Source organism: Puma concolor, chromosome E1 (assembly GCF_028749965.1).
Source record: "Puma concolor isolate L17-30 chromosome E1, mPumCon1.1.hap2, whole genome shotgun sequence".
Lineage (NCBI taxonomy): Eukaryota > Metazoa > Chordata > Mammalia > Carnivora > Felidae > Puma > Puma concolor.
In genome coordinates, this window is record NC_141680.1 from 23,560,648 (window position 1) to 23,581,405 (window position 20,758).

At 42.5% G+C, this 20,758-nt stretch overlaps 2 protein-coding genes, 1 long non-coding RNA gene and 1 other non-coding gene across 8 annotated transcripts in view; 3 read left to right on the plus strand and 1 right to left on the minus strand.

Annotated features, from left to right (window-relative positions):
• The first annotated feature begins 1,462 nt into the window (after positions 1 to 1,462).
• LOC112854578 (uncharacterized) lies at positions 1,463 to 4,284 on the plus strand. 2 transcript variants are annotated; one of them, XR_015244003.1, is made up of 4 exons: positions 1,463 to 1,901; positions 2,022 to 2,121; positions 3,877 to 4,015; positions 4,170 to 4,284. It is a non-coding gene; the product is annotated as an uncharacterized LOC112854578 (long non-coding RNA). The 2 variants fall into 2 exon arrangements; XR_015244002.1 differs by lacking the exon at positions 3,877 to 4,015 and having other exon boundaries at positions 1,466 to 1,901.
• LOC112855893 (Z30 small nucleolar RNA) lies at positions 3,949 to 4,045 on the plus strand. Its single transcript, XR_003223060.1, has one exon. It is a non-coding gene; the product is annotated as a Z30 small nucleolar RNA (small nucleolar RNA).
• Positions 4,285 to 4,839: 555 nt separating the features above from the next.
• PEX12 (peroxisomal biogenesis factor 12) lies at positions 4,840 to 9,246 on the minus strand. The gene is made up of 3 exons (XM_025918088.2): positions 8,504 to 9,246; positions 7,674 to 8,227; positions 4,840 to 6,586 (listed from the first exon to the last, which is right to left on the minus strand). The coding sequence occupies exons 1-3, from the start codon at positions 8,627 to 8,629 to the stop codon at positions 6,187 to 6,189; spliced, it is 1,080 nt and encodes a 359-aa protein (XP_025773873.1). The 5' UTR covers positions 8,630 to 9,246; the 3' UTR covers positions 4,840 to 6,186.
• Positions 9,247 to 14,478: 5,232 nt separating this feature from the next.
• The window catches only part of AP2B1 (adaptor related protein complex 2 subunit beta 1), a 129,562-nt gene continuing 123,282 nt past the window's right edge, over positions 14,479 to 20,758 (plus strand). For 2 of the 4 annotated variants that reach the window (XM_086686663.1, XM_086686662.1), the window contains exon 1: positions 14,480 to 14,670. The gene's annotated coding sequence lies outside the window, so the exon portion shown is untranslated. Of the gene's footprint in view, positions 14,671 to 14,696; positions 14,790 to 20,758 lie in introns of those variants that run through there. The other 2 variants (XM_025918282.2, XM_086686661.1) reach the window with 2 other exon arrangements.

A 20,758-nucleotide genomic window follows, 5' to 3' on the forward strand; every position in this document is an offset into this window, starting at 1 on the left:
GTGAATTTTCAAATCTGGCCTCCCTTTGTTTTTTATTTTAACAGACTCTAAACTGAGCTCTCTCCTCCTTACATTCCCTACCCAAATATGCAGCCTATCCCAAACTCTCAAGGGACTCAATGTAACTTGCTAACGTTTGCAAGTCTTGAACTGCAACTCCTCTGCTCTTCCTAAATAAGCTCATCTTTTTGACAATTTTGCACTTGTCTCAGTCTTCCTTTTTATTTAGGTTGACACCTTCTACCCATCCCTTTCTGACACTCATCACATTCCTCACGCTGCTTTTCATATGCCACCTCTCAATTTCCACTTCCACAATCCTAATTTAGGTTCTTCTTAGCTCTCACCTATGCCAATCACTTGCTATAGTTTCCCTTTCTTTCACTTCGCCCTCCTTTGATCTATTTAAAAACACATTTGCATACATAGTTGTCAAAAGTACAGCTCTGATCACTGATCTACTCCCACTCTGAAATCTTCAAGTCTCCCACTTTCTCCAGAGTAATCTACACAGCCAGTAAGCCACCATCTTTGATGAAGTCTTGATTTGTCTTTCAAATTTCCCACCACCTCCTTTCTTTAACACTAATAGCGGTCCTCAGACTTTGGTATGAATCAGAATCATCCCTGGGTCACCTTTCAATAATACATCTGCCTGGGATCCAACGCTAGAATTTCTGATTAGATAGTCTGGGTTGTGCTCCAGGCTTTTTGTGGTCTTTGGTGCTAGAGGACATACATATTAAGTATCCCCTCGTGTTTTCTAACTCACCAAATTTAGAAACACTACATTTTTTCGACTTTACTTACATTTCCAAGTTCCCCCATGCTTTCTCATTTAATTCGGGCGTCAAATTATTCCTTCTGCCAGAATCTCCTAATTTTCAAAACCCATCCATCTTTCCAGACGCAGATCAAATGCCACCTCTTCCAGGAAGTCTTTCCAGTTCTCCTGCGCATTTCTTTGATATTTAGCTGCACTTTTCTTGCGGAAAGCTGATCTAGGAAGCGTCCAAGCGCCCGATCAACGAAAGAGTTCACAGAATGGAAAGGGACACATTCCTCCCAGCCCCCAGCCCTCAGCCCTCCCGCGGGAATCGGACAGTGCAGTAAATCCTATTGGATCACTATCTGAATCGCTAATTCTTCCCGGAAATACCGGGCTCAACTCTTTCAGATGCCCTCCCCGGTTGTAAAACAAAGGACCGGCAACTGGCAAAAGACATCCCAAAGTCCAAGGGCAGGGAGTTGAGAGGCAGGCAGGAATCGCTCAAAGGCTGAAAAAGCACTAGCCTGAAGACGAAGACCCCCACACTAAGAAGCAACCGAAAAGGCGCTTCCGCCCTCCGTCCCGCTCCACGCCTCAGTGTCGCCTGGCCCTCCGATTGGCTGCTCCTCGCACCCGCCCGACAAAGGCTGTGACCCACGTGACTCAATGGCGGCCGGAGGATTGGTTGTCCGGCGGAGGCTGTTCTGGGCGGGGAGGTCTCGCGAGCTGCAGCAAAGCTAGGCTACCGGCAAGCGGGAAGCGGGACTGAGTTGTAGCCAGGAGCCGAAAGGCCGGGTGACTGCTGCTGTCAGTCTCCGCGGGCCGGAGCAAACCTCCCGAGACAGGGCGTAGGAGCTTGAGGAGTTCGGAGAGCGGGCTTTGGACTCGTGCCTGGGTCTTTGGTTTGAGCCCTGGCTTCGGCCTTACTCGCATTTCCCTGCAAGTACGGTCCCTCTCAGTCTTTCCTGAAGTCGGTGGGGTTTGGACTTTATTATTATTATTTTGTTGAGAGTCCATTGTATGGAAGCACCGGTTGACCTGTGCAGCGCGCCGTGGAGACCGCCATGAGGTAGAAGCTAGGGGAGGGAGGGCTTAGAGATGCGTGTATGGTTACCTGCGTGCAGTATTGGAGGTAAGCTGGCTTTTTAAATTGTGCTGATGACTTTGTAATCTAGGAGTTTAAGTTTAGGAGAGAGGGGCGCCCAGTGACCGAATTAAACGTTCATTTATTGAGCCTCGTCCTATGTACCAGGCACTGTTCCGAGTGCGATGGATGCAAAGGCCAGGAAGACACTGGCCTGGTTCTTGAGGAAGTCCGTGCCATGGGGCTGATGGCAGAGATGGAAGGAGGGGTATGTGCATGGGTAAATAAGTAGCGTGTGATGGCGTGCTGTGGTGGGGAAAAGTGCTGTGTGAGACGAGAGGATGACAGAGTTAGAGACCACTTAGAGAAGGTGACGTTTGAGTAAGGTTACTATAATTAGAAGTTCTCCAGGTTGAAAGGGTTGGGGGAGGCACTCCAGATGGAGCAAAGTGTACTGAGGAAGAGAACTAGGAATGTGTGCGTGCCGTGAATGGCGGGAGCACACTTGGAGCTCCGCTCCCAAGTTTCGTGCTTTTAGACAAAGTTATTTAAGTTCTCTCAGCCTCTGTTTTCCTCGTTTTTAATGTGTACTTCACCGGTGTAGGAAGATGAACTAAAGACTCCAGGGTAGCCCCTGTAAAACAGGCACTTTGTTAGTCCCCTCGCCCCCCGCCCCTTTTTAATGGAGTTTAATTGCTGAATGGTTAACACAGACCAACAGCTGTCAATTTTTAACTAAGGAGTATCAATCTATTGACATTTATAGATGGCTGAAGGAAGCATGTGCTGTCTCCAGAATTGTTACTTAGGTACTGACAACACCATGCTGAAAGGCTGGGGAGGGTGACATTGTGATCCAAGTACTTTTCCACATCAGTGACAACATACCACCAGAAGGTGTCATTTCGAATAAATGAAATGCAGTCAGCTTTCTTTTCTTACTCACTCACTTTTCTTACTTACAATTTCTTACTCAGAAATTGATTATCCAGGTTTTGAATTACTTACACTTTGCATTGCTTCTTCTTTTTTTTTAAACATTTTTTTTAATTTTCTGTTTTTTTTTAATTTTTTATTTATTTTTGAGACAGAGAGAGACAGAACATTAGCAGGGAAGGGGCAGAGAGAGAGGGAGACATAGAATCTGAAGCAGGCTCCAGGCTCTGGGCTGTCAGCACAGAGCCCCACGCAGGGCTCGAACTCACAGACTCTGAGATCATGACCTGAGCCAAAGTCGGATGCTCAACCGACTGAGCCACCCAGGCGCCCCTTGCATTGCTTCTTTTATCTTTCCTATGGCCTGGAGAAAAATGAAATTAAGCCTCATATTTAACTGGTAGTGGAAAAATGTAAATCTGATCATCAAACCTCTGTTCTCTTTCCAGCTCTGCTGTTAGTTAATTTGTTGTGAACCTTTGGCAAAACGTAGCCTCTCTGGATCTTGGACTTTTAAGATAGAAGATTCCAGTATAAAGATTTTATGACTATACTTCTTCTCTTTGTTAGGAGCAGAATTATAAATCAAACTGTATATTAAATGAGCTGGAGTTTATAATGGAATGTAGTAGAAAATCTTTTCTAAAGCTTTTGCTTTAGGATGATAAATCTCTTCACAGACATCCCTGAAATTTTATCATGCCTAGTGTTTGGGCTCATTAAAAAAAAATTTGGGGGGCGCCTGGGTGACTCAGTCATTTAAGCATCCAACCCTTGATTTTGGCTCCAGTCATGATCTCACAGTTGGTGGGATGGAGCCCTGCATCCGTCGGGCTCTGCACTGAGAGCCTGGAGCCTGCTTGGGATTCTCTCTCCCTCTCTCAAAAATAAATAAACATTAAAAAAAATTTTTTTTTAATCATAAATGCTTCTCCACTCTCCTGTATTTCAAAAGCAAAAAAGTTCCTCCAAGTTTGCATTTTTGTACAGCAGACTTGCTTAGAGCAAAACATAATGGAAAATAAAGTATTTGTTGAAAACCCATGGTTGAAACTTATCTATAAAGAAGCCTTTATTTTTTTCATAGGTTAACCTAAGTTTTCTTGGATGTGGAGAGTGTTGGGCTGCTCTTAGATATAGAAGGATGTGAAATGGAATGATGCGATGATGAGTGAAGTATAGTCTGACCTGGTATTGCCACTGCTTCGGTGTTGGCCTTGACCAGGGTATGATCCCTTAATCTTCTCTCTGAGCTGATTCTGGTTGTGGTTTTTCCACATTGGTATGTTTTAATCTATTTGCATACTGATTTTATTATGTATAAGAATGTTTCTTTGATATTCTTTTGAATTGCTGATACTTTGCTGTTTTCCTTCTTAGGCTGAGGTGAAAAATCTGGCTTTTGAGATCTTCGTGGAGGACTACATTATTTCAATCCTGAATCTGGTTCAGTTTCCTTATTGACTTATTATGATATTAAAAATGCTTAGTTAACTATGGTGTTTGTTTTCATAAAACCTTGCGCTCTAACAAGAACTTTTACAAATATCTATTACATTCTTCTTATGCTACACAAAAGTGTTAATATTTTCAAATCCATAGGTTAATCCATTTCAAAATTTAATCAACTTGGTGCTATCAGAGAATGTGCTTTGAATTGCTAAATGAGTGAAAATATTGGAAAACACTTATCTCAGCAGAGGCACTTAAATTATTTTCATCCTTCCTCCACCCATATATTTTCACCAACCTGACTATCCAGTGGCATGAATTTTACTACACAGAACTGAAGTGTTTCTGTAGTATTTCTAAGACGGTATTTCACACAAAGCTGAATTCTTGCTGTTGGAGTAGAGGATTTTTTTCTCCAAGTATTAGATTAGCAATAAAAAAAACCACAAACACACACACACACACACACACACACACACACACACACACACAAGATGTGAATACAAAAATACCTCAAAGTCAAAGGTGGTCTGAATGAAAAATTTAAACACCTCAGTAATCTTTACATTTCCACATAATCATGACAACTTGGAACAGCTCTTTGCCAAAAACATTTATTCTTAAAATTTGTTTCAGCATTTCACAGAAACTTACTAATAGCCAGAATAATTTGTGCCCATTTTGCAGACTCTTAACAGCAAGAAGAAAAAGATTCTTTTGCACAAAGTTAGATCAGTATTTTAGTTCATCTCTTAATTAGATTTGCTTTCACACTGAAATCTTCAGACAACAATATACACTCAACCCCTACTTTTCTTTAACCAGTTTCCCATCTTTATGGCTCATAAAGGAATCTTCTTTAAAAGTTGATAAACTGTAACAGGTGTTACTTAACAAGTGGATCACAGTATATGGAAGGCGCTTTGTTCTTCTAAAGTGTTTCTAAGTATGTCTATAAAGAGCAGGTCTATGTTTCACATTGTTTGCAAACTGATAAAATACCTTCTTCATAGGCAGATAAATGCTTTCTTTTCTCAAGAAGGCTGCTACTTATTCACTACCCGCTTTATGAGGTCTAACTTGGGTTTTTCCTGAGAGCTTCTATACCTCTTGTTCTTCAAGGAAAAGCTTCTGTACTATCCCCTTTTATCCACTTCCTGTACATTGACCTTCATGTCTCCTGTCAGTCCTGATTCTCATTCTAACCAGCTTGGTAAACTCTAAGTAGGAATCTAGACAGCAAGTTAAAAGGTTAAGATCAATGGATACATCTTTTTAAAGAAATCCATATACAGTTGACCCTTGAACAACACAAATTTGAACTGTGTAAGTCTACTTATATTCGGATTTCTTACAGTACAGTACGGTAAAAAGTACAGTATAAAATTTTTTTTAACTTTTATTCATTTCTCAGAGACAGAGCATGAGCAGGGAAGGGGCAGAGAGAGAGGGAGACACAGAATCTGAAGCAGGCTCCAGGCTCTGAGCTGTCAGCACAGAGCCCGATGCGGGGCTGGAACTCACAAACTGCGAGATCATGACCTGAGCTGCAGTCGGATGCTCAACCGAATGAGCCACCCAGGCACCCCCAAAAAAGTACAGTATAAAGGTACTTTCTCTTAATCTTAGTATTTTCCCTATCTTATTTTACTGCAAGAATACGGTATATAATACATCTAACATACAAAATGTGTGTTAATTGACTATTTATTCGTAAGGCTTCTGGTCAACAGTAGGCTATTAGTAGTTCAGTTTTGGGGGATTCAAAAGTTATATGTGGGGGGCCAGTGAACACATGTTCAGGGGTCAACTCTAGTTATTTAAAGTCCATATAATTATGAGTGGAGGATGAGAAGTATCAAACAATACTAGATACTGTGCTGAAAATCAGTCCTGTGGCCTTATAGTGCAGTAATTTTGTTGTGAGATAAAATGCTAATCCGTTTCAGTTCTCAGGGGAGTACAGTTTAATTAGATGTTGTACTTCTGTTGGATAACCTGTTATGGGACAAGCTTGGTGACTCCTGACATAATTAAACACACAGCGATAACAAAACACATAGCCAGAGGTGGCAAGAACAGTATCATTCACCCGGGTTTTACGACACAGTGGGCACACAGTCTTCATTTTGGGTAACAGAGGAGAATCAGAATTGTAGTCCAGGTGTACAGGTGGTGGCGGAGTAGGTAGGGCAGTCAGCGATTTGACGGTTTCTTGATTTTCAGATGAGTACCACCACTCAAGGAATTGCAGAAAGAATACTCCCACAGAAAGGCCAGTAGAGAGGGATAAGGCAGCACCTCCCACAGCTTTCTTCAGAGCTGACTTTATCTTCTCACCAACACTGGTGGGAGAACAGAACGAGGAGACAAAAGGAGAAACTGCTTATGTAGGTATCATCACAGAATGGCTACTAAAATTATAGTTCTTACACTCTTCATCAGAATCACCGATTCAGTTTGGGGATTGAGTAGTTGCTAGATTGGCACTGTCTCCTTTAGTATCTGTTCTAAATGATTTCTTTTTTCTGACCTACAGTCTTTTGGGAGTATAGGAGCTAAACTTTGTATTTAATGACTAGGGTCTTCTTTGTTTTTGTTTTAAGAAAGAAATTAGGGGGCGCCTGGGTGGCGCAGTCGGTTAAGCGTCCGACTTCAGCCAGGTCACGATCTCGCGGTCCGTGAGTTCGAGCCCCGCGTCAGGCTCTGGGCTGATGGCTCAGAGCCTGGAGCCTGTTTCCGATTCTGTGTCTCCCTCTCTCTCTGCCCCTCCCCCGTTCATGCTCTGTCTCTCTCTGTCCCAAAAATAAATAAACGTTGAAAAAAAAATTAAAAAAAAAAAAATTAGACTGATTATATAGATTGTGTGTGTGTGTGTGTGTGTGTGTGTGTGTGTGTGTGTGTGTGTGTAAGGTAGTATATCCAGGAAAAGGAACAACGCTCTTAACAAAAAATAACTTAGCAACATTGAGGAATATATATTTGAACTTGTAGGACACCACAAACACTAACTAGAAGCAGTATAGCATTGTGGTTAAGACACAGTCTTGAGAACTGTTGATCAGGCTTGGATCTCAGTTCTGCCACCTTCCAGCCATGTGGCCTTGGCAAGGGACTTCAGTATCCGGGCTCAGTTTCCTTAGCTGTTAAATGGAACAGTGAATTTATTTCATTCGGTTGTGATGAGGATTGAGGTAACGTACGTAAAGTAAACACCTAGCACAGGGCCTGACGCACGCAGCAAGTGTGCACAAAAATGTAGCTAGTGTGATGAGGAAGTTTACCAGGATGGCCACTCTTGTTCTATGGACACGAGAATTTTTCTGCGTTTACAAAATACCTCAAAGTGAACCGAGGAAGGTGGATTTAATAAAATTGGTTCTGATTTTAGAATATGTTAATGAAATATTTGGGGGAATGTTAAAGCCTTACCTCTTGGCTGGTTGCTGCATCATGCTGACTTCAGCTGGTCTGTGCTCCAGAGCTTGTATATCCTGAACTGTAAGTCGACCTAACCGAACACCAGCCAGACTCAGCAGTGGTGAGTGATGCTGAGCCTTTCCTAGGATGTATCGAAGTTGTTGTACAAAAAACCAGCCTTCCCATGCCATGTTAACAAATGGGTAGGCTGCCAGGAAGGCTCTATAAAACTGTTTCCAACGGGAAGAAGGGGGATGAATAGAATATTCATCCTCTTCTCTCAGGCTAGAAACCAGCTTCTCTAGCTTCACTTTCAGGTAGGGAAGAAGAACCAGGAACATAATTGACTTCCAAAGCTGCTGCTTTGGGAGACCAGCACTGGCCAACCTCTGAAGCTTGTGTGTGTCCTCCATTACAATGCGCTTTAAGCCATAAAAATTTTCAGAGAATGAGGCACTGGTTTTGGACAAATAATGCTGCTGGAGCAGAAGATCTAGCAGGGTGAAGATTTCATCAAACCACCTCCAAAAGAAGCCATAGTGGGCAGGATTGGATTCTGCAAGAACCTAAAGCAAAGTAAATTAATAAAATGAAATTCATTCCATTTCACAATTACTATGCATTGTATTTGCATTTCCCCTTTTTTCTTCTAAATTCCATACTTTAGGCTTAAATGAGCACTTCTTTTGGGGTCTGCCCTATCCTCCCTTAAGTGCTGGGTTATTCAGTACAGGGCTCTACACATAACATGGACTCAATAACCGTTAAACCATAGGATGTGAATAATTATTGGTTTGGTTTTTACCCAGTCCCTAAAAACTCTCAGAGAATTGACACCTTACCTTGACCACATGCTGAAGAGCAGGTCTCACTGCTGTCATTAAACTCTCCTGTGCTACCACCTCAAAGATGGATGGCTGGTCATCCACCACAGAAGCAGTTGTGATGTGAGCCCCGTGCTCAGCCATAATTTCCCGTGTGCACTGGGTTTCACTTTGCCCACAAACTCTTTAGTAAGCATGGACTTGTTTTAGTTATCAAATAGGTGCTCAGTCTTAAAGGTAATCTTTCTGCAAGAGACCCAAAACTCCTCTTTCATGGAAGTGGGGGAAAAAGACCTCTTCTGGAGGCAGAAGGGAGGGGTCTCAAACTAAGGAGGTTAAGAACGAAGTTAAGGCAGACGCGGGTGGAAGTGGTGTGTGGGGTAGGGGTGACTTGTCAAATGCTGTACCTCACAGGGCAGAGCATGCCTATGGGGACAGGGATGGGAGAAGGAGTGATATCTTCTGGAGCTGCAGCCCTGGAGGCTGCGAATCAGGAACTCTAACTCGTGAGGGCTCAAGAGCCAGCTAGCTCTGAGGGGTTAGAGGTGCCAGTGCGGACTCGGTACGCGAAGACCGGCTCCAGCCGTTGGCTGCGAAGTACCCCCGCCAAGGACCGTCCTTGCGCGCTGACCCCGGCGAGGCGCGAAGGACCCACGATTCCACGTTTGTAGAGAGGCCCCCGCTTTATGACAGGAGCCGCACCCGGAAATGGAAGCCGCTGGGGACTGGGATGGCTGGCGGCCGGGAGGCGCTCTAGCCCCGAACGTGGCCCGGAAACCGGAACGAGCAAACTCTATGACCCCACCGGAGCTTCCGCTTCCGCTTCCACTCCCGCTGAAATTAAAGAAGTGACTTGGGGGTCTGGCTTGGAGTTGGATTCTCAGCTCGTTTTACTTTTCTTAGCTAGGTTTGCATCGCATCCCCGATGGGAAGCCACACCTCTGAATCTCTCTGCAGAGGTCTTTTTGGAAAGGTGTTTGGGGCGCCGCGCGATGTCTGGCACCCAGAGTCCGGAGTTCGAGCCTGCTGCTGAGGCCTGTGTTCCCTTGGGCGATTTAGTTAAGGGTTGGGGGACGAATGGGAATGTGGACACACGGAAGTTCTCTCTGTGTGCGCCGGGCGTGGTGGTTAATTTATAGCCGGCCCTCCCAGGAGGGATTTGCAGCTGGAGATAGAAGTCTTTAACCTTATTGCCGCTAATTTAAAAAAAAAGAAAAAAAACAGATGATTAGAATGAGAAAGGCTCCTGATGTTGCTCAGAACTTGGACGGTCACTTTCCATTCTAGCGGGTAGATTAACTGTCTTGTAGGTGTAGTTACGTTCAAGCATAACTAGGCACTTGCTACACTTGATGAAAACGGTTCGTACTCTCCTACACGGTTGGATGTGTCACAGCGATGTGAATACAGGACTAAGAGGAATCCTGATGAGTTGTAACTAGAATCAACTGGAGACGCTTGGAAGATGGTACTTTTCACTGTATACCAAACTTAGTGTAATTTACAATTAGCAAAGGGCTTTTACATCATATGCAACTTATCCTTTCTTGAGTTGCTTATTCACGTTTAACCATTCCTCTTTCTTCAACCCCTCCCCACTTCTGTGCTAAATAGGAATAGAAGGTATTCACTGCTTTAGAGGACCTTGTGGTATAAAGATCATTGGTTTGCATAATGAGAACCCTCAAAAACAAGATTTGGGTTTAATTGTTTAAATAAAATCTTGCAAGTTAATCTTAATTATAGTTCTAAAAGGTTTTTTTTTACTCCACCAAATAACCTGCTAGCGAAAATCACATTGATACAAGATATTTTACCTTAGGGAATTTTAAGGACTAGAGATAATGTATCTGTATAAAGCACCCGACACGTATTAGGTGTTCTAACAATGGTAGCCCTTATTTGCAGGCTTCTCTTTTTTCTTTTCTTTTAAGTTTGTTTATTTTGAAAGAGAGGGAGGGAGAGAGAGAATCCCAAGTAGGCTCCACACTTTTAGCACAGAGCCCGAAGCAGGGCTCGATCTCACGAACCAAGAGATCATGTTTTGAGCCAAAATCAAGAGTCAGGTGCTTAACCGACTGAGCCACCCAGGCGACCCATATGCAGGCTTTTCTTGATTAAACAACAAAAAGACAAACTTGAGACAGCATCTACTATGACAAGTGGGAAATTGGTTAAACATTTGTATCAATTTTAGGGTTCTTTGGTTACAAGCAAAAGAAATAGGCCACTATTTAAACTAAAAAAAATATTGGAAATATATAGAGTAGTTAACAAAATGAGGAATGCCAGCTCTAAAAGGACAGGAACTACAGTCCTATTGGATGTCTCTAGCAAGAATTAGTAAAGTCTCACCCAGGCAGCATTGTTAAAATGAATGAGCTTCAACAAATTTCTGTCACTGTACTTACAATGCAAATTGTATTGCCCTACCTTAGTTCAGATGTCTTCTCCACTCTGTTTCAGGGAAGAGGGCAAGACATCTTGATTAACGGTCTTTGAAAATACCCCAAAAGTAAATTGAAATTGCACAACGAAAAGGCAGTCAAAAATAGTGTCAATTATTACAGCCAACAAATAACCACCTCATCATAAATCCCGTCCTCGTGTGTATAATGTAATAATAGATAAGACACATAAAAAGTGCACTTATGTGAAGAGGTATTCAGAGCCATCACACAGGCTAATATGACGTGAGTTTAGAGGAAGAGATAACTATCAGCTGGGAGGAATACACACTGCTAACCAGTTTAAACAGAACACCCTTATTGGCCTGCATAACCAAAGGCAAGAACATTGTTTCTAACCTCATGTTTTATTTCCACTTCCCTTTGCCAGTTGCTCTTTAATGCAATGATGTAACCTGGTACATTCTGTACCTCATATCATAACAGATGTCCACTGAGAAAGTTTTATGAATCAGGTGGACCTCAAAAGATAAGTACATTTGGGGCAAGTATTAGTAGTAGTGACAGAACTTTTGAGGCTAAGGGAGCAGCATGGAGTGGATAGGAGGAACAAATTGTTGCTTGCTTTAACTGTAGAGGCACAAATAGGAATAGTAGAGAGTATGTTGAAAATAGATTTAGACGGATTATGGAAGGTCTTAAATGCTAGTTTTAGTACTCTGCCTGTGGACGGTAATTTATTTAATAAATATTGAGTAACTTTAAAGTTTATTTGTATTTATTTTGAGAGATACAGAGAGCAAGAAGGGAGGGGCAGAGAGAGGAAGACAATAACAAGCAGGCTCCACCCACTGTCCGCACAGAGCCTGATGTGGGGCTCAAACTCACGAACAGTGAGATCGTGACCTGAACCAAAATCAAGAGTCGGATGCTTAACCGACTGAGCCACCCAGGTGCCCAATATTGAGTAACTTTTATGTGTCAGGCATTATGTTGGGTGATGGGTATAAAGTCGTAATAAAAACAAACTGTATGTGCCTTCATGGAATTTACAGTCTAGTTGAGGAGGGAGATAATAAATAAATTAAGATACAATTTGTAAATAGAATGAGAGGGCTGGGATGGTGTGGTGGTGTGGGCTGGGAGTGCAGAACCTTCTAGAATGGGTAAACAGAGTGCCTTTCTGAGGAGATTGCAATTAAACCAAGACCTAAATTATGAGCCAGCCATGTGAGGAGTTGCGGGAGGAGGGGGTAGTATTAGGTAGAAGGAGCGGTATTTGTGAAGGCCCTAGGATGGGAAAGAGTTTAGCATATTTGAGGGCTGCAATAGCTAGCAAAAGGAAAAATGAAGAGTAACTGAAAGGCATAAAATGATGTTAGAGAGGTAGAGGCCAAACCACGCAAGGACTCCGGCCATGAGAAAGAGACTGGATTTTAACCCAAGTGCAATGGGAATTCACGGAAGAATACCAGAATCACAATGAGATTTGTATTTTTAAGATGACCCTGTAATGGTTATGTGCTTATGTTTACTTTATGAAAATTCATCCGAGCTTTACATTTATAATGTGTGCACTTTTTATAAAATGTTTGTTATACTTCAAAATAAGTGCAAGTAAAACCTAAGGGCACTTGGGTGGCTCAGTCAGTTAAGCGTCCAACTTCAGCTCAAGTCGTAATCTCACAGTTCACGAGTTCCAGCCCCACGTCGGGCTCTGTGCTGACAGCTCAGAGCCTGAAGCCTGCTTCAGATTCTGTGTCTCCCTCTCTCTCTGTCCCTTGCCTGCTTGCACTCTGTCTCTGTCTCTCGAAAACAAGTAAACTTAAAAACAAAACAAAACAAAACAAAACTGGCTGCTGTGTGGATAATGGTTGGGAGAAAAGTTGAGGTTTCTAGTATTCCAGGCAAGAGGTGATGGTGGCTTGTATTAATGAGGTAGAATAGAGGGGATTGGATGAATTAAAGATTTATTTTGAAGGTAGATTGACAACTTGGAGATGGATTGGATGTGACAATTAAAGGAGAGCGAAATCAAGGATGACCCCAGGTTTCTGGCTTGAGGAATGTAGTGTAATTTATCGAGATAATCACGCAGCAAATACATACATAGTATGTGCAGCCATAGTTCTAAGTGCTTTACATATATTAATTCCCTTCATCCTTATAACAATATTTTGATTAAATATTACTATCTCCCCATTTTATAGATGAGAAAACTAAAGAGCATAGAGCTTCGGGGAACTGGGGGAAGGATAGGTTTTGGACATATTAAGCATAAAGGAGCTGTTGAAAGGTTTTGAATAGAAGAGGCATATGAATCAAAGTCTGTAAGATTTTTCTGGTGGCTTCTTCGTTATGAATACACCTCTGATTTCTGGGAATTGTAACTGGAACCAGGTTTTACAGCAACCCTCATCCCATCATTTGCTTAATTTGGGTGGGCCATAAATATAGAATTTTCCATAAGTGTGGTTGGCAATTTGGTGGTGAAAAGTTGGGAAAAAGTCAAGGCTAGAGATAGAGATTTTGAAGTCCTATGGGTAGGAAAGATCATTGAACTCATGGTATTGCTAAAAATAGTGTAAAGAAAATGTATCAATATAGAACTTAAAAAAATCCTCACTATTCTCTCTTTCCAATATCCTATATATCTTCTCTTTTCAGCCACATTTTCTTATGGAGTTATTTGTAACTCCTGTTTTCATTTCCTCCCCTCCACTATCCTCAAACTTCTGCAGCATGGCTTTTGCCTTCTGTCTCTACTGACGGTCCCAGCAATGATGACCTTTACATTGCTAAATCCTTGGATGCTTTTCAGCCCTTCCTCCTCTTCTCTCTAGCAAGTGATACTGTTGATCATTCATACATTTACACATTCAACAAATTTTGGAGAGGGGGGAGGCTAGGTCGCAGAGATAGAAGAGCGAATAGGTTAGTATGTTCCTACTTTCATAGAACTCTAAAAACATCCTAAAAAGTTATAGCCACCAGCTTTTCCTTCTCCTTTTCTACTTCGCAGTCTCCTTTGCATTTTGGTTTCCTCAGCTACTGCGCCAGGCACTCTCACTCTCCACATTTAAAAAAATTAAAGACTTACTATTTTTGAAGCAGTTTTAGGTTCACAGCAAAATTAAGACACAGGTACAGAGATTTCTAGGTCTCGGTTTCCAAAAGTAACTTACTATTGTGTAAGCACTCCTATTACAAGCCAGGTGCTTTACCTACTTTATCCCACTGAAACTTCCCAAGCCAGGAAGAGATAGGTTGTTGGCTCCTTTTCACAGACAAGACAAAGGTTAAGGAGACATTAAGGAACTTTCCCAGTCAGTCTCAAGGCAGGGGTTTGAATTCAGAAATTCAGATCCGACGCCATCTCATCCTGTTTTCCAACAGGATATTTCACCCTTTCTATGGGAGAGTTTTTGGAGAACTGTGCGAGGAAACAAATCCAGAGAACGACAATTTGTTTAATACATCCCTCTGTATAGCCACTGAACTCCCTCTCAGGTCCAGTATCCAGTCTCCGAGGAAAGCCTGTCCGTCTCCGAGGCGACAGAGCTCGCCGCCTTTCTGGTTCTGCCGCGCGCGGGGATGACGGTACGCGGCGAGGTTTTCTGACGTCAGAGTTTCCTGTCCACCATCTTTGTCTCTGGCAAAGTGGGTTTTGCGCAGTGGCTTAGACCTGGAGAAGGAGTCGTGACGTGCAGGAAACCATTACAACACCACTCGGGCCGTGCTCTCTGGCTGCTGCCGCCACCCCCGCCCTTGCCTCCGGTGAGTTCAAGGCGGCTAACTTCGGGGTGCGTCCGTCACTGCTGGGGGGAGACCCCAGGTTGACTTGGACACTGGCCGGGGGAAGAGGAAATCCTAGGAGCGTGACCGTTGAGTATGAAGTGAGCCGTCGGGTGTGACCGTTGTGAGGAAGAGGGTTGGAGAAAGGGACTCCACCGCTCTGGCGGGGCGAGGGAATCCTCGGGTGTGGCCGCTGGGAGTTGGGGGGCACCTGAGGGAAGATACGTTCGAGGTCGGGGGGTTGGGGCCAGAGGCCAGGGGTGTGGCCGGTAGAGGCTGGAGGCCAAAGGGGAGAATCTTCCTTCCTCCCCGCTTGGCGTCTTTCACTCAGAGGTGGGACGTGTCCAGCTTAGCAGAAGGGGAAAGGGATTCCCCCACAGGTTTGTCCATTGATGGGCGAACCTCTCCCGTCTCCCGTAATGTAAGGATAAGCGACACCTCTCTCTCACCTTGTAATGGAGGAACATATCCCTAGAATCTTGACCACCTGGGGCAGAAGAGGAATTCCTGACACTTGGGGGGAAGGGAGGAGAAACGTTCAGACCTGATGTGAGAGTGGGGGAAGCAAGGAGGGATAAATCTTAGCCCCGAATTTTTTCTTTCCGGGCTTAGCAGGAATGATCTGGTTTGAGAAAGGCTGTAGATTAAGCCAGAGGCAAGAAACTGGAACAGCCTGTTATTTCCATATTCTTTGAATCGAAAGAATTTATTCACGCTGTTTGTTTTAGGAGCAGTCTTCTATGGGGGTGGGGGGCGGCGGGGATGTTAATGATCTCACCTGGCTGTTTCATTATGGAGCTGAGCACATAAAGTGTTGCTGCTTCATTAAACGGATTTTTAAAAGAAGTGCGTCTTAAGTGCCAGAAACTGTTAATCATTGTGGTTTAAAAGTAAAGCGCAGTAAGTTTAGAAAAGGCCGTGTGACGACGAAGGTGGTCTCAATGAGGAACAATTTAAGTGACTAATTACCTGCTTGGTATGCCTGTATTGCTTAGCCTCAGGGTACACTTATAAAATAATAATAGAAAGCAGCAGATGAAGGAGATGCAGCTGTACAAGAAAACGTGTAACACATTCCAATGATGACTAAGCGTGGTGGTAAGGTGAGAACTGTTTGCAGGTATCTTAACAGTTTAAACTCCCAGCGAAGCAAAAGGATAGCGTGTTCTGCGGACAGCCTCGCTGAAAGTTGGGTGGTAAAATTAACACAAAGCTAACATTCTGTGAATTAAGAGACAGACTCAAGAAAGCCCAATTCTTCCATCTTTTTTTCCCCTTAAACATCTATATTTTATTTTATTTTTTAATTTATTCAAAAAAAGGTGTTTTTTTATTTTTTTTTAAGTTATTTATGTATTTTGAGACAGAGAGAGGGAGACAGAGAATCCCAAGCAGCCTCCGCACTGGCCGAGCCTGATGTGGGGCTCAAACTCACAAACCGTGAGACCATGGCCTGAGCTGAAATCAAAAGTCGGATGCTTAACCAACTGAGCCACCCAGGCACCCCACTGTCCATATTTTAAAATACTACATTTTATGCACGGATTTGACCCAAGCTGGACAAGGAGTGAATTAGATATGATACGTTCTCCTTTTCTTCTTTCTTTACTTCTAGGCTTAAATTTTCCAGAGTTTTGGTATTTCAGTTAAGAATGAGATGTAAAGGGGGGGGCCTGGCAGGCTTCAGTAGGGCATGCTACTCTTGCCCCATGCTGGGTATAGAGATTACTTAAAAAAATAAAATCTTAAAAAAAAGGATTGGATGTAAACCTTTTGAACTTCTTACTGTATAATATTAACACATTACTTTGTAGTCTGACATTTTTTTATGTTTATTTTTTGAGAGAGAGAGGGGGCAGAGGGTCCAACGTGGCCTCCACGCTGACAGCAAGTCCGATATAGGACTCGAACTCACAAACCATGAGTGCGATCACGACCTGAGCCAAAGTCTGATGCTCAGCTGACTGAGCTACCCAGGCGTACTGGTAGTCTGACATATTTAAATAGAAGTCACATCTTGTGTCTATTGTAATTAGATGTCTTATGATTTCTTATGAGCTAAATGATAATGGAAGACACTATTATCTTTGCATTGAAATTTCTGATTATTGAGATGTTGGAATATCTCAGCACCTTTCACACTTGTAATAAAAGATGGCCGAATGGCCTTTCTGCTCTATGATTAGGTTAACTCCTGCCAGTTTTTTTGCTGTGAGCACCAAACTGTAAAGCCCAGCTCTGTGTGAAAAGAAGGGACTTAGTGGCCTCACCAAGTCTAAGTTAGCCGCCATTTCCCAGAGAGCCATTTGAAATTGAGACCCTATTAATTTTTTTCTTGCCTTATTTTCTTTAGGGGGACTGTAAGGAGGGAGGAATAGAAGAGAAGGGTCTTGAGGCACCTGGGTGGCTCAGTCGGTTAAGCGACCGACTTGGGCTCAGGTCATGATCTTACAGTTCGTGAGTTCAAGCCCCGCGTCGGGCTCTTTGCTGACAGCTCGGAGCCTGGAGCCTGCTTCGGATTCTGTGTCTCCCTCTCTCTCTGCTCCTCCTCTGCTCGTGCTCTGTCTCTCAATAAATAAACGTTTAAAAAAAAAAAGAGAAGGGTCTTTCACAACCTATATTTGGGAGAAACTAGGTTATGTTAAATCCAGATATGTAATCCTGTGCAGGGAAGCTTTCTCTGAAATGCAGTGACACCACACTCCAGGCTAGGTCAAGTAAGAATGGTTGTGTGCTTTCCCTGTGATAGCTTCATTGTTTAGCAATATCCCTAGGCCAAACCGCAGGCCTTCAGAACAGTCAGTGACTTGTGGAGTTTGATCTGGTGGAAAGGTAGTGTGAGTTCAAACTCCATAATGCCTTTGCTTTTTCCTGGAGTTCTCCTGTAGGAACAAAAAAAAGTTTTTTTTTTTTGTTTTTTTTTTCGGGAAGAGCTTGGTTTTTGAGGCTCTTCAGCGAATATTTGATTTTTTTTTTTTTCCCTATTTTTTTTCAGCTCTATCTTGGCTTCTTTTTCTTTGGCTTCTAATGCAGGCTACGTTTTTCACCATCTTGTATTTTGGAGAATCTGCTTATGTTCATCCCTGGCTTGTGATTATCTCCTTTAAAAAATACATATGTAATTTTTTTGAAGTGTAATTCACATAACAAAATTAACCATTTTAAAGTGAATAGTGACAGGTAGTACAATCCCAGTGTTGTGCAACTACCACCTCTTTCCACTTGTTTTTGTTTAGACTATTTTCATTTTTCTTGGAGTTTTCTTTTGGCTTAAGGCAGGAACTGACTTAATACAATGTGTTCCTGCCAGTATGGGTAAGAGATGTTTTATTACTGTTTTTTCCAACAGCAGGAACTAAGAGTGATAGGTTTTTCCTTTCTTTAAGAGCAGAGAGGGGCGCCTCGGTGGCGCAGTCGGTTAAGCGTCCGACTTCAGCCAGGTCACGATCTCGCGGTCCTTGAGTTCGAGCCCCGCGTCGGGCTCTGGGCTGATGGCTCAGAGCCTGGAGCCTGTTTCCAGTTCTGTGTCTCCCTCTCTCTCTGCCCCTCCCCCGTTCATGCTCTGTCTCTCTCTGTCCCAAAAATAAATAAATGTTGAAAAAAAAAAAAAAGAGCAGAGATTCTTAATTTAGGATCTAAGATTACTTGACTCTCTTCCCTGAAATTTTGTGGGTGGGTATGTTATTCTCTAGTTAAGAACACAGTGCTCACAACGAAGAGGGAAATATATTCCTTGACAATGAAATTTAAGGGAGGTAGTTAAATGTGTGGGTCATTAATAAAGGTAGAACTTCAGACTAGGTTAGTTTTATGTTTAACAGACTGTGGTTAAAACTGTTAAAAATTTAATATGTGGGGCACCTGGGTGGCTTAGTTGGTTGAGCGTTGACTCTTGGTCTCAGCTCAGGTCGTGATCTCATGGGTCATGGGATCAAGCCCCACATCAGGCTCTGTGCTGACAGTGCAGAGCCTGCTTGGAATTCTCTCTTTCCCACTCTCTGTCCCTCCCCTGCTCATGGTCACACACTGTCTCTCAAAATAAATAAGGAAAACTCGAAAAGAAAAAAAAAAGAATTTAATATGTTTGGTGTGCCTGGGTGGCTCAGTGAGTTAAGCGGCCAACTTTTGATCTCAGCTCTTGATCTCAGGGTCATGAGTTCAAGACCCTTGGTAGGCTCCAGGCTGGGCAAGAAGGTTACTTAAAAAAAATTTTTTTTTATATGTGTATATGAATATGAGATCTTGAGAAAACAACAATTTTTGTGCCCCTTTTCAAAGAAACTGGGCGGGGGGTGGGGGGGCACCTGGATGGCTCTGTCGGTTAAGCATCTGACTTTGGCTCCGGTCATGATTTGTGAGTTTAAGCCCCGCAGTGGGCTCTCTGCTGTTAGCATGAGTGCTTTCTCTCACTGTCTCTCAAAAATAAATAAAATGTTAAAAAGCAAAAACAAGCAGTATGAAAAATTCCAAGCAGATTTTGTTTGTAAATCCTAAACAAGTTTTAAGTTTTGGTGATCTTATTGGACTTAATAGGCATAGTAACATCTTAAGCCATAATGGCCTTGAGCTATGGCTCTCCTGTTAGGCTCTAGTGATCGTTTCTGTATAGCCGTTTCTCTCTTTTTATGTGTAAGTTATTACATGATAATTTCAGATTTATTCCAGGTCTTTTATGTGAAGGACTCCCTTTCTTCAGTTTGCCCATTTCAAATTTAGTGTACATTGTAAATGGATTAAATGATTATAACATTCTTCAAATTTTTTCTAGAAAGGCATTATGAAAATACTGCAGAAGGCAAGCCCCTGTTACAGGTTAATTTTTAATTATAACAACTATCGGGGTGCCTGGGTGGCTCAGTGGTTAAGTGTCCGACTTCGGCTCAGGTCATGATCTCGTGGTCCGTGAGTTCAAGCCCCACATCGGGCTCTGTGCTGACCGCTCAGAGCCTGGAGCCTGTTTCAGATTCTGTGTCTCCCTCTCTCTCTGGCCCTCCCCTGTTCATGCTCTGTCTCTCTCTGTCTCAAAAATAAATAAACGTTAAAAAAAAATTTTTTTTTAAACAACTATCAAAACGGGAATTTCTTTTTTTTTTCAAAACAATTTTTTAAGTTTTATTTACTTATTTTGAGAGCACACGCAAGAAAGCGTGAAAGCATGAGCAGAGGAGGGGCAGAGAGAGGTAAAGAGAGAATCCCAAGCAGGCTCCACACTGACAGACGCTCAACTGACTGAGCCACCCAGGTGCCCCTAAAATGGGAATTTCTGTATTCTATAATGTTTGTGAGTTCTAGCTCGTGTCTTTTAACAAGGGAATTCAGTGAAATTCTGATACAACCTATAGCGCTCTTGCATAAGGATCAGGACTGTAAATAATAGCCACTTGGAAAGATCTCAGCTGAGTCTAATTTCCTTTAGGTTGTTCAAATGGCACATTTTAGAGATCAAATTTGAGCCAGGCTGTTTTCATTATTTCATGTTTATTTGGCTCTTTTTCGTTTTCCTTAATTACATCGATTTGTTTAGTGCTTAGGTCTTTTCTCTCTGATCCATATTTACTGTTGTTTGCCATATGTGGTATTACTCAAGTTTGCCAAATTTATGATCACTCATGTTGTGGCATGACAGTAATGAGCAGGTGCCAGGCATCAGTCCTAAATTTGGTAGTAAGTATTGTTGATGATGGTAAAGAAGAAGATACATGTTTTTGAGTGCAGAAGGGATATTATTAAAAGAAAATTTTAATACATTTAAAGATACCAAGTACTTTGGATGAAGTCTTGAGTTTCTCAAATCAGAAAACATTGTCTCATTATTTAGGGAGAAATGTGACCAGTCCATGCCATTTTTGTTTTACTAGTAAAACCATGTGTCAGCTGGATTAATTTCCTGGGAATTGGAACAGAAGTATTAAACTTGAGGCTGAGATCCATGATCTTTTAAGTTTTAACGCCAGTTCTGATTCTCTTTTGTATGCAATGGTGACTGAATAAATCTCTCTCTCTCTTTTTTTTTTTTTCTGGCCTTATTTTTAACTGTAAAGTGATATTCTTTTGGAATACAAAAGAATTA